The sequence below is a fragment of the Lonchura striata genome, chromosome 3 (genome assembly GCF_046129695.1).
Source record: "Lonchura striata isolate bLonStr1 chromosome 3, bLonStr1.mat, whole genome shotgun sequence".
In the NCBI taxonomy this organism is placed as follows: Eukaryota; Metazoa; Chordata; class Aves; order Passeriformes; family Estrildidae; genus Lonchura; species Lonchura striata.
This window is the reverse complement of record NC_134605.1, coordinates 15139310-15152554: the sequence shown is the minus strand read 5'-3', so window position 1 is coordinate 15152554 and position 13245 is coordinate 15139310. Positions and strand designations below refer to the sequence as shown.

At 37.4% G+C, this 13245-nt stretch overlaps 1 protein-coding gene across 2 annotated transcripts in view; it reads left to right on the top strand.

Annotated features, from left to right (window-relative positions):
- Positions 1-13245, top strand: part of THADA (THADA armadillo repeat containing) — a 151757-nt gene that overhangs the window by 92843 nt on the left and 45669 nt on the right. For both annotated transcript variants that reach the window (XM_021526433.2, XM_021526432.3), the window contains exon 31: positions 12834-12919. In XM_021526433.2, the coding sequence (XP_021382108.2) occupies positions 12834-12919 (86 nt within the window). The remainder of the gene's footprint in view (positions 1-12833; positions 12920-13245) is intronic.

Here is a 13245-nt window from a genome sequence, read left to right as displayed (position 1 = left end):
TTGGTGGACATTTTCACTTGAATTAAAGTAAGCATTTTCAAATGTTTAAATGAGAATATTAATTTGCATAACTAATTTGAATTCACTGATGCGGTTATAAAGAGTAAAAACCCAAATACTAGAGACTGAATTCAGTAGAAAGACACTCATTCTAAGTAATTCAAACCTTTCTCTTGCAGCAAATACATAAAGGCCGGGCTCTGTTCATTGCAGATTTTAAATAAATTCTATTTCCAAAGTATTTTCTCAGAGCCACCCTTTTTAATACATCAGTCACTGATTGATGTCTGGTTGAGTTTTTAGTGAGGTTTTTAAAATTATTTTATTATCATCTCTGGTAATGAAAGCTTTTCAGGCCCCCTCTAAGAAATTCTTGTGTACAGTAAAGGTGTTTTCCTGAAGAGAATTATTTTCTCTTTCACTTGCCTGTAAAAAGCCACAGCTGTATGTGCTGATGTCAGCAGCACATTTTAATTTTGTCAGTTTGTTGTAGTCTTGTCATAGTTCTCAACAATGCAGTTAATGCAATGCATAAAGGATTTTAGAATGTCTTTCTCCCTGGATAGTAAAATTTTGTATTACGAGCATGCAACCTTCCAACACTAACTTAAAGCCTGGGGATTTTAACTAATGGAAACTATTTTTGCAGTTTCCTAATGTACTTTATAATTCTTGCACACTTTTAGCTAAGGTCTCCCTCCCTCCCTCCCTCTGCAATTCCCTTAACTTTTGCTTTAGTTTAATGTTTTCAGTGTGGTGTCATTAAAAAAAAAAGCAAAGGGAAAAAACTCCAGGAAGCAACCCAAACAAACAAGGATATTGAAGTGATGTTTTCTGGTGGTTTTAGTGTCCCACATTCAGTGTGCAGCTTTACTGTTAATTGACTGAGTGAAGGTGAACAACTGGACTGTGATCAACAGTGGAGTGTGAGGGTCTTGTTCTTGCCTTACTTTTTCTTGTTTTAAAGGACTTTTAGAAGATTGCTTGGCAACTGGGTTGTGAAATTTAGTGTGTGTGTGGGTTTTTGGGTGCTGGGAGTGCCTATTAGGAATCCAGCACTTTATTCTTGACAAGAAGTTGTTAGACTTCTTGGTATGCATCTGTTGCTGTCAAGAGAGGGTGATGATGGCTGGTTGGAGTCATCCTCAGTCATGTACAGACATTCTTGCCTTATTACTATTCAAGCAAAGACAGTGAGCACCACAGAGAGGAGTTAATGGATCTCCATCTGTTTTTTCTGCCTTTTCCATAAGGAGATAGTTTTCCATGTCACTGATATTGCAGGGCAGGGACTATTTGAAAAGAGGCTATAAGAGGCACTCACTGTTAATCTTAAATGGTTAAAAAAAAAGTTTAAATAACAGGAAAGTGGTTTGTGAATCTGGGGAATTATTTCCAAACACGAATTTTCAATCACATTTCTGTCCTAGTTCTGTTAAATTCTTGTTGGTGTACTTTCAACTATGTACTTCCTTTGTACTGTGGAGCAGACTTCTCTGAGAATTCTTGAATTACAGAATTTTGGATTGCATATGTTGTTCTTAAAAATGAGGCTCAGTTGTCATGTGTGTGTATTTGGAGGAAAGATTATCATTTTCAGTGGTTTCCTGAACTGAGTGGGGTTTTTTTTGTTTGGGTTTTGGTTTTAGGGTTTTCTTTGCCTTTTCAGAGCCAGAATGGAATTTCCTTTCATCAGAATTTATTGGTGTAGAATAGCTCAAGATTCTATTGCACATTCCATGTAATATACTAATCTCTTTTTCTCCTCCATGTTACACCCTGATTTTCCTTTAGAGAATAAAATAACGGGTCACATTCCCCAAATCAAATTTCATAAAGCATTCAGTTTTTCAACTGGTATTTTCTGTCTGTTATGAAGGCAGACTTCTCATACTGCTGGGGCATGGTTGCTTTTTCTTCTTGGCTTTTTTTGTATCTTCAAAACATTAACTTTTCTGTGTATTCAAAACCAATATTTTAATTTTAGATGTATTGAATGAGACCTGCCTTTTATGCACTTCTTAAGGTGATGTTTGAATTTTTTCCCTTTAAACTGTTATTCTTCATATGTACTTTAAATGTTTATACTTCATGTGATGTTTTTTATTTTGTTTTGAATATACCTGTTTGTTAGTTTGAAGTGGTTTAGTAATGTTACTGCTTTCCTTCACCTTCACACCAGTGTAAGTTAACTGCACTTTTTGCAAATGTGGGAGATGCAGGGTGTTTGAGAACAGAAATAAAAAAAAACCAAAAAAACATAAAATCTGTTTTGTTGGAGAACTTAGGTGATGGGACTAAGTGATAAAAATTAATCTGATGAAAGCTTTAAAATATGATCAGTTTCTCAAGCTAAATCTTTGAAAGAGTTCAAAGCTCTGTCATATGAATAAATTTTTTTAAGTGTTTTGTAGCTCAGCTTCATACCAGGGAGTTACAAGACTAACTCAAGATGCCTTCTGCTTTATAAATACAGAACACTAGAAGAGCAGCCTTTGGATTTGGTAATGTGTTGTACAGAAGTCCCAGAAATATCTCTGTTGTTTAATTTGTAGCCTTTGGCGTGACAAAGTATTGGTATTGGAAAATTTGAGAAATCATGTCATTGCATGCTCTGCTGTAGGATGCTGCTTTTCAGCACTTTTGAGTTGGATTTTCTTTTTCCGCCTTCCTACTTACTGGAGACCACAGGAGGGGGAAAAGACTTTGAGGTTCTGCCAGAAGTCAAATAACGTACTCTGCTAACCTCTAGCCAGTGCCATTTCTTAGCTGAGAGCTTGTCTGCGCTGGGAGAGTTTACTTCTAAGAAGGTGGCTTTCTTGGAACTGACTTGTATAAAACCAGTTGGCTTTGCATTTTGCAAGGAGTCGCTGGTTTATCTGGAATGGGCCACCTGCGGTGTTTTTATAACCCAAATAACCCCTGCTCTGCAGTGCTGCTGCTTACAGCTCTCTGCTTTATGGTTGGCACTGTTAAAAATACGAATAGGTCCTGCACAAGATTTAAGCTTGCACAATGGATAGATGCAGAAGTTATTTTAGGCACAGGCTCAGACCGAGGTTCACTGTTCACTGAGATATGTGCTGCTTGGTTTTCCCCCGGCTGATTCTCAGTGGTTCAGCTGCGACTGCTTTCAATGAGGAAAATCTCATCAGTCTTTTATAGCGCTACAGACTAAAGTAACTTGCCAAGTTTTGATGGCCATGGCACTCCATCAAGCCTGTTGTATCCCTTTTCCCTCTCCGCTTTTGGCAGCGCTATGTGAGTGACAGTAGGCAGATGAGCAGTCTTAGGTCCTTCCTAAGAGGAACTTCACATGAGGTGCATTTAGGCCATCTGTGTAGAAAGCAAGAATGTGGCCTCTTGGTGGTTTCAAGACTTCATGGCTCAGACTGAAACCTAAATATGCCTTTTTCCTTTTTTTAAATATGCCTTTAAATATGCCACTTAGGAGAGACAGTGGTCACTTCTAGTGAACAGACTATTACAGGTAAAACAGGGACACATGCAGGCATACCTAGACAGAGGTGCAACATGCCCATGGGTCTCCACAGCTTTGCAAGCAGCCTCTGTGTGATTTTTGAAGTGGTTCTTATTTGGGAGTTGGAAGTGGTTTTTTGTACTTTGAAAACAGCGAGAAGTGGGGAGAATGTCAGGTTATCCTCCTTGACAGAGACAGAAATCCTCCTCTTGTTTTAGTACTCTTGCCCCTTCTTCCACTACATCAAGATGAGCCTTCTTATCCTTCCAAGGTCATATATGCACTTGGCGTCTCCCTGTTTTCTAACTTCTCCACTTTTTCATTTCTGTCTTTAAAACCTACACATTGAGAAGTGCAGTTAATTATCTTTGTTCGTTAGTGGTCTGTATGTGTTGTACAGGCAAGTTCAAAGGTTGAAAATAGTTTTAATGATTGAGTCTTTCTCTGCAGAAGTTTATTTACCTGGTTTCAAATGGAAAACTTAACTTTCTGTAAGCTGGAGCATTACCTTTGTGCACACAAAACATTAAGGGAAATTTTTATTGTTTGGTTCCAGCTGCAAATGAAGTGTACCAGTATGAACAGCTCACAGAATATGCTGAGTTGGAATAGACCTGCAAGGATCATCGAATCCGACTCCTGCCTCTGCACAGGCCATCCCCAAGAGTCACACCATGTGCCTGAGAGCATTGTCCAAATACTTCTTGAACTCTGTCAGGCTTGGTGCTGACTCACCAGTAATTTGTTAATCTGCACATTCTAACCCATGGGCCTTGTTTAGCCTCATTTGTCTTTGTTTTTGAGAACAGTCATAGCACGTCATTGTTCATAAATGTATTCCTAGAGGCACTAATTTAAATCTTACGTGCTTTTAGCAGGCTAATTTAGGTTTCTGTGCTGCTCCAAGTCCACTCTTTCACCAGTTTTGATAATAGTATCCTTAACAGGGCTACGAACTGTTTATTTAGGCAGTTGGTGATTGCTTGTTTTGGAACACCCACTTTGGGTATCAGTAGAGACGTTTGGACTTCAGGATGAAGTTTAAATGTGCTTTGCATAAGATAAAATAGTGTTTGATTCTGGTTCATAGGTATATTCCTAACTTAAATAGGAAAATTCCAGTAATATTAAGTTTTGAATAAGGTTGTTTAAGGTGTTCCCTTCACCAGTGCAACATTTGGAGTAGGCAGAAACAATGTACAGTTACAGATTTTGGACATAAATCCTCTCTTATATCTGAAAATGATTTTCAATAAATAAACTTAAGAGTTTTCATAGCTTTTCCTTCATAAGTAAGCCCCTTGATTTAATTGTGTAAAATTCATTAAATTTGCACTTGGGATTAGTTTGACCTCTTAAGTTTTTTAGGATGTTGCTCAGGAATCACATGAGGTTCTCATTAAGAGAACAAAAAAGAGAACAGCTAGGATTATTTTATCAATCAGGTATGCTAAAAACAACACCAACAAAACACAGCCTTTCAGTATCATTCACCAAGGACAGCTGGAGCACAAACTAATTTTCCTTAATAGCTGAAACTCAGGATGTTTTTAGTGGTATGACAATGAAAAAATAATTTGTGTAGCTTCTTTTTAAAGCAATAAATTCTCTGTCTTTACCAGGGAAACTAATAACAACATAACAGTCTGGCTTTGAGGGTGGTAGAAAAACTTAAATCACCAGACTAGCAACTCCCTTTGGAGACAAAGCCTGCTCTGATGCTGGATGAGCTGTCCCTATAGAATGGGCGAGTGAGGGGGCTGTGCACATGGTAATTACATTGAGGAGATCTCAGCAGCACCAAGTAGGCAAGCAGATGGACTTTTACTAATGTTTGTATTTCTGTTTCTGTGCGCGTGTTCCTGCACTTCCAGGAACTCAGCAAGGTTTACTTGGTAGTTCAGGCTTCATTATTACTTTTTTAAATGCTTTCCATTAAATGTAGGTCTGTTGGTCGTGATGTTCATTGATGTGCTGGTTTTGTATTACATGGTTAAAATGCTATGGACAAAGTTTAATAATTAAATCCATTATTAATGTTTCCTTAAGAAGACAAGAGGAAGGCCATGCATGTTGATTCAGTGCTACAGATGTGGGCTCTGAGAGAAAACAGATTAAAGTATGAATGCTGCCCTCTAAACAAATACATCCCCAAAAACCTCAGTCTTTAGAATGCTGCAGAATTTGAAAGCTAATAACCAAAACAACAGGAGAAGATTTAATCTTTTAATCAGCTGCTTGCTGTACGTGTAGGAGTGATTTCCATAAGCTTTGTCATCTCCATAAATGATAACTGATCCTTTACCAGATCACACTGCAGGTAAAATGTGGTCAGTACAAAGCCAGCTTGGCCTGGTTCATCAGCAGCCCTCCAAGGATAGAGCTCCCCATGGACAGCCCTCAAAGATTATGTAGAGTTGACTGTATCAAGACTCAGAGCATCACAGATGTCACAGATCAAGACTCAAGACATCACTTTTTGGTGTGTTTAGAAGATATTTTAGTTGACACAATGGCAGGTCAGATAGCAGAAGTATCTAGCCACCAGAAGGAGGAATACTTTTGGAGATTGGGCCTAAAATTCTTCAGCAAGGAGTGTGCTGGGAGTTGATAGAGAGGGGAAGATAAACTGTAAACCCAAAATTTCTTTGCCAGTGTGACAGCCACAAAAGCTGAAATTATGGAAGACAAAGGCACAGTGGGAAACTCTTAATAGGAAGTTGCACAGATCCCATCCCCAAGTACCAGCTTTGACATGTTGGATTCAATAAAAATTCTTTCTTGTGTTTATGTAGTGCTAAAGTCAAAAATCCAGCCTCTAATGTTCCTAAAATTTTGACTTATTAGAAATGTTTATATAGTTCAGAAATACAGTAATTTGTGCAATTGCATCCTGTGCATTAACTTGAATACGATGTTCAGGAAACAAATTCTATTGATTCGTTGGAATAAAAAATTGTATGTAATACTAGTGGCTAGAAAGTGGGAGAATTTGGGGTTTAAATTCATCACCAGCAAACTGATCTAATTTCTGCCAGCTAAAATATAAATTTCTTTGACAATAACATGTTATTTACACAAAAGAATCGGGCAGTGTTTAGTAAGTACAGTGTTTCTTTTAATATGGGATTTTTTCTAAAATTATATTGATAAGTTGAATCATAAGAACAGGTCTTCCTTCCAGGAACTTTAGTGCTGTCCAGCCTTTCTAAAGGCTCCAGAAACATACAGCATTACAGTAAGAGTGGCTTTTCCATTGAAGACCAGAGAGGGAGTAGGCAGTTCATTTAATTAATTGATCACTTTGAAAAATAAAATGAAAACAGTCATTCTAGTCATTATTATGAATCTCTTCTTCTTCACAAGGTAGCTGTGAATTGACCTTTGAAGGGGTTGCCCTTGTGGTCTTGTCAGCTCTGGTTTCTTTACCTTGATGTTTAAAGAGTGTTTTGATGGTTTTGGATAAAATATGAGGATTTGTAGGTGACTTTGTAAGTTGTATAATTTTGACTAAAGTTCTACATCAACTTGATTCATTATCCAAATCTTGTCATCAGTTTTTAAAGTCTGGAGCTGAGATTGACCAATCTGAATTGTGAAGAGTCACTTAAGCATTGTATTAAAAAAAATATTATCAGATACTGTTAATTATTTACTGTTCTACTGTGACCAGAGCTGTAATATACATGTTACATTATTAGAAGGAAATTCTATTTTGTTAGTTATTTAATAAAGTTATATTCCCATTTTAGAAATAAGATTAGAAGTTAAAAAGATTCATAAAGCAGCACTGGGTAAAAAATTTGTAGTCTTTTGGAGGTTTCTAAAAGCTCAGAAACTGCAAAATGCAGAGCTTTTCTGAGACCTCTTACAAAAGGTTTTAGAAATCACTAAGATAGCCAACTACACTAAGATACCTATAGCTCACCTCATCCACAAGAGAGATATTATGGATATTTATTTGAGAGACATTACTTATCTGGTTGCATTTGAGATTTCTTAGTGCTCCTTGAGAGTTTGGGGAAATATGCTTTGATTTTTATGTTGTTAAATTTTTTGTAAATATTGTAAGTTGCTGTATATTAAATAGAGCTTGTCCTGCTAGTAGTTTTCCAACATCTGTTTCCTAATGAGGAAAAATATGAGGAAAATAAATGACCTCTTTGGAAAACATTGAATTTCTAGAATAACCAAAAGCTAATGTAATAAACATTAACATGAACTGCTTTGATTTCATAATCACTAGCTTGTATCTGTCTTATTTATGTAACAAATGCAATAAATTAATGTTACAGTTGTTGTTGCTCATCTTGAAGTGAGGTGGAAAGAGAGGAATGATCCAGGACAAAATAGCTGTCAGCTTCTTAAATCAACTGACTGTCATAGAAAACTGAGGGTTTGGGAAGATAATGAGAATCTACAGAAGTTGTGTATCAAAATTTTTTGGTACTTGCTGTAAAGGTGTGTTGGCATCCTGACTTCAATACAGAAATGTGGATGGTTGTAAATGATGCCCTTTGATAAGTAGAAATGCTATTTAAGGGCCTCTGCAAACCTTAGTGGTGACAGAAAAGCAAGAGATTGTCTTTTTCCCAGTGTTCTGACAGAATTGAGGCCAAATGTCTGAGCTTTCCATGATCTTTGCTCCTTGTTGTTTCTCTTGGAAAAGAAGGTAATTTGCTCCATAATTCATTAATGTTGATCTTGTTTAAATGAAACAGTTAATACAGGACAAACTGAATTTTAAAAGTTAAGCCATGTGTTCCTGATAGAGTTGAAGCAATGAAGTTGTGGGAGCCAAGTACACAGGAGGTCTGTGACCACATACTGCTGATTTCTTCAATAAGTGCCAGTTTGGTTTTCATTAGATCTGCCGTCCAAAATAAGCAAAGCAATGACTACCTCAGATTCAGCATGATTTAACTATAAAAGGTGAATCAAACATTTTAAAGATAATATTTGTGGAGCTCCAAGCTGTGAGAGTCTAGGATTGATTTCAGTTGTGTAGACCTAAGCTGCAATCAGTGGTACTTAGTGGAGGTAAAGGCAGAGCAGAAATCAAAGCAGCCCTACTGCTACTGTAGGTAGCCAAAGCCAGCTGGAGCAAACCCCAGTGTTGCACATGGAGCTTCTGAACCTGCCCAGTCTGATTTTCATCTTCTGAAGGGTATGCTTCCTCATTCACCTACCAGGCAGTTCCTTATTGAAAACAAATAGCTCTTTGTTACTCTGGTCGTATAATATTCTATAAGTGTTTAACTGAGGCCTCTTCAAAGGCCCGTGAATGGGAGCCTGTGAATTTTAACGGGCTCTTTAACTCCATTAACCTTTTTCTTTGAAAAGAAATTCCTGGACTCCTAATGGCTAACAAAAGGTTTCCTTCTGCAAGTGTCTTGAGCTCTTTTTTAGATTTTATATTCACAGGCCAGAATTGAAAATTCTATTGCAAATAAATCTGCCTATTCTATCTCCAATTACTTGTTCAGCATTAATGACAAGAAGTTGAGTAGGTTTGGAAGACTTTTATTTTCAGGATCTAATCCAGAAATCTGCTATGAAGTGTCAATAATATGTAAACTGGCACCTTTGTTTTCAGATTTTCTACTGTTCAGCCAGGCTTACCTAAAATAGTAAGAAAAAAAAGACACTTCCACCATAGTGAAGATACTGTTAGGCTAGAGCTTTGGGCAATTAAAAAAAAAATGTGTAAACTCTTTAAAATTTTCAGTCCTTTTAACTTTCTTGACTTGTGTTCTTTCAATGACCTTGTATATTCTGTGAAGTTCCATGGTTGTAGAATCATAGAATCACCTGGGTTGAAATGGAACTCAAAGATCACCTAGTTCCTACTTCTCTGCTGTGAGCTTGGGACACCGTCAACTAGAAGAGGCTCTTCAGAGCCCCATCCAACCTGGCCTTGAACACCTCCACCTCCATGCACAGCTGCTCTGGAGAACCTATTCCAGTGCCTCACCACTCTCACAGCAAAGGATTTCATCTTAATGTATAATCTGAGTCTGCTATCATTCAGTTTGAATCCATTCCCCCTTGCCCTTGTAAAGTCTCTCTGTTGCAGGCTCCCTTTTAGGTTACTGGAAGGCTGCAATATTTTTGAATCTGAACAATCCCAATTCTCTTAGCCTATCCTCATTGGATGATCTGATAAGGACACAGCAGCTCCTTCCATCATCATTTAGTTCTCGTTGATAAAATTAGAAATAGGTTTTTTCTGCATCTTGTTCTAAGTAGTAATCTGAAGTAATAATCCTTTCTGTTCCTGCCTGTCACAGGAATCTTCCTTCCCATTGCCTGGTAGGTCCAGTCTGTGACAGTGCTTGACTTCCATGTTACTCAGGGCAAACAGCCTTTGACTTCTCTTTGGTCAGAGGTGTTGAAACATTCTGCAGTGTTAGTTGTTAGTGAAACTTAATGCAGCAGTTGCCTGTGACCTGATTTTTATTTCCACCTGGACAGTCAAGTGAGAGCATTATGAAGGAGTACTAGAAAGTGTGGGCAAGCTTCTAAGTGCAGTAAGATTCCAGGAGCAGGCTGGCTATAAGCTCTATATCCAAACACAAAGCAACAAATTGAACTTCTGAAAATAATGGTTTAAGGCATCTGGACACAGTATGTCAGATGGCTGTTGGGTCTTTGGTGCCAACTCTTTGACTTCCACTTGTGCTGTTGTTACACTATACTGGCTAGCATAGACAAAGCATTGCTTTAATCAGGTATGGATCTCTGCCCTGGCATCACTAGCCTCCTGTTAGTATAGATATGTAATAGTATGAATATTGTTTTGATAGCTGTTTAATGTTTCTGCGTGGATATAGCCTTAAATATGAGAGTCCGAATCATCTCTAGGTCTACCTTGTTCAGAGTCATGTACAGTTTGTTGTGTGCGTGAGCATATGATGTATTTATTTCCATTAATAACCAGGTTGGAATGAAATGGGTTTTGGACAGAAAAAAGGGATGCTGTTCCAGATGTCTGGAACTCCCACCTTTTGCTACTGCTGTGACTTTCTTGTTTGGAGACAGATTTCCTCAAATCTTGTTTATGAGAACACCACTTTATTAGTATTGGTGTTAAAAAGGAAACATTTTGTACTGTTCCTACTCGTGTTGCTGAAGTTCTGCACGAACAGGTCATGTTAAATACTGTGCAGTGCATCATTTGAAATGTTCAGCACTGTGATTTTTGGCTGTCAGATCTGTTACGTAAATCAGTTTGATTGTCTTCAAGATATGAGCTTTCTGCTACAGTCTGAACAACACTGAAGTTTCTTGGTTTTGGAAAACTGAATTTCCTGTTGTGTCTGTCTGGCACATATGAATGAGAATTCACTAGCATCACCAGAGCAACAGAAACAGCCAAGGACAAACGTTTGGCATGTTTTATGCTGGAAAAGTCTAATTTCAAAATCAAAACATGCATATGCACATACTTAAAATGAAGCGGTAAGTGCTTAAAAGGTGGACCAGAATGAAAAACATGCCAGTGTTGCCCTTTCTTCAGTAAAAGTTGCATCAGCCATGTTTTGCCCAGGGCACAGTTTGTATGTCGGAAATGTTCTTTCCACTGAAAACATGGAATGATAAGTGAGTCTTCCATTTTTTTGAGGGAGCTTACTGCAATAGACTCATTAGGTTCCTCATATTGGCTGGAAATTGTTGTGGCTGCTTTCATCCATTTGTGAAAGACCTCTTGTGGTTTGTTTTTCTTCTGAGCCTTTGACTCGCCAGTCCCTCTGTTTTCTCATGGGTTAAACTCCCAACTCTGTGAGTATTCCTTGGTTGTGTTTTCATACTCATTTGTGAAGAACAACTTAGGCAGCAACTGGATGCCCAAGATACAGGAAGGATCTTTGCTTAGCCAGGGTGGATAGAAATTAAGTCTGCCTAATACGACTCTCCAAAAATAGGCCATATTAAAATTTCTTTGGCTTCTTAAGGCTTTGGTTCTTGTTGATGTGCATCTTCTCAGCAGGCAGCTTGTAGCTCTTGAGCTTTAAGGCAAGTGGTAGGAGGCATGCATGAAGAAGTTTGGGGAGGTATGAACCTAGTAAGAAAGTGTCCAAAAAGTCTCTTTTTTATGAAAAAGGAGAAAAAAAATCTTTTGAAGAGAGATCCTGGTAGCACATACTCTGCTGTGAGTTATGTGGATGCCTAATATTGTAGGTCATAAAAGAAAGCATAAGTATTTTAAGCTTCTTGCAGAGTTTATTACTGAAGGTGAGAGCAATATTTCTGGTTAAAGTTCTCTTTTCTACTAGGTTCATATGCTTACTCTCCATAGGCAAATATAGCAGCCAAACTATGTAAGAACCTCAAACCTTTCATTTTTATGTTGTGATCACATATCTTACTTGAAAAGGCCTTTTTTTCTTGAATTTGAAAGATGTTAGAGCTCAGAATATTTGTTGGAACATTTTTAATTAACAATTTCTGAAAGAGTTTCAAACATTAAGATAAGCATACAAAGAATGTGCCAGATAAAATAAAAATGAAATACTGAACAGAATTAGTCATACTTCAAGCTTGTGCTGCTTGATTCTGAAAGGTTTTGTTTTAGTACAAGTCCCATTGGGCTCTTCAGAATAATTTCTGTGTTTTGAACTAGATTTCCTGTTGTTCATATTTTAAGTTATATTTTTAAAAAAGGTTTAATGGCTAAGTATGTTTCAGTGATAGTAATACAAAGAAAAATGAAATTGTTAATCTAATTTTGTTTTTTTTTTTAATTGGAGAGAAAATAGATGTTTCTCACTTGCAAATTGAAAAGGTAGAGCAGAAAGTGGCTTATTACCAATTTCCATTTTATATACAAAATTCCGAATATTCTTGTCTGGGAACAAAAATAACTATTTTTATAAGCATTAACACCTCTGGTCTTCATCAAAACAGTGAGAGAGCTGTGGCCATTAAAAAGATGTAGCAGGTACGTTGCAAGGGAAGTTTCTCTTTTATGAGCTGTAAGAGTAAGAACTCAAGACTTCTTTTTTTGATGCATTTAGTTACATGCATTATCTATAAACAGAAAGACCCATTAGGTGCTACAAGGAGCTGGTTCATTCAGTAATAATGAAATGTAGCAACTGCCATTCAGTGGAATGGCTGGAGGAGGAAGGTGTTGCCATTCTGCAAGAGAGACTGTCCCTCAGAATGGACCAGGAAGTGAAGCCTAGATAACTTGGTCTAATGATTTTATATATGCATTCTCATTTGACCAGTAGTTTATCTTCATTAATTAAAACAGACATGCCAAACTAGCTTCTTTTCTGCTGTTTCTTAGCATAAGATTATAAGGATTTAAGATTTAAAAACATGATTTTTTTTTTTTTTTTTTTAGGCTAAATCCTTGTTTTGTGACCAGAGCTGCCTATGTTGATGTCCTTGTGCTGTTGAGTACTCACCTGGAGAAGTTTCAAAAGCAAGGTAAGTCAATATACTGTTTTGTACATCGGATTTAATATTTGTTTCTATTTCTGAGCTCTGGAAGAAAGTTGAATCTGGAGAAACAACAGTGTATTACTTGTGCTCAAGGTATCTACTGATTTCTGGAATCCTGATGCTTCGTAGAAGAAGGCCCTTTATTCTGCTTCTCAAGAGCTAGTCCTAGGTTTTCTTGAGGAGAAAACTGAGTGCCATGTCAAGGCTTGAAGTGATCTTGCAGTATTCCTAGTCCTAGAATGGCTAGCAACAAAAAAGATCCTCTCCATGTTCCAAAATGGTTTTTTAAACCAAAATCCACATCCTGGACT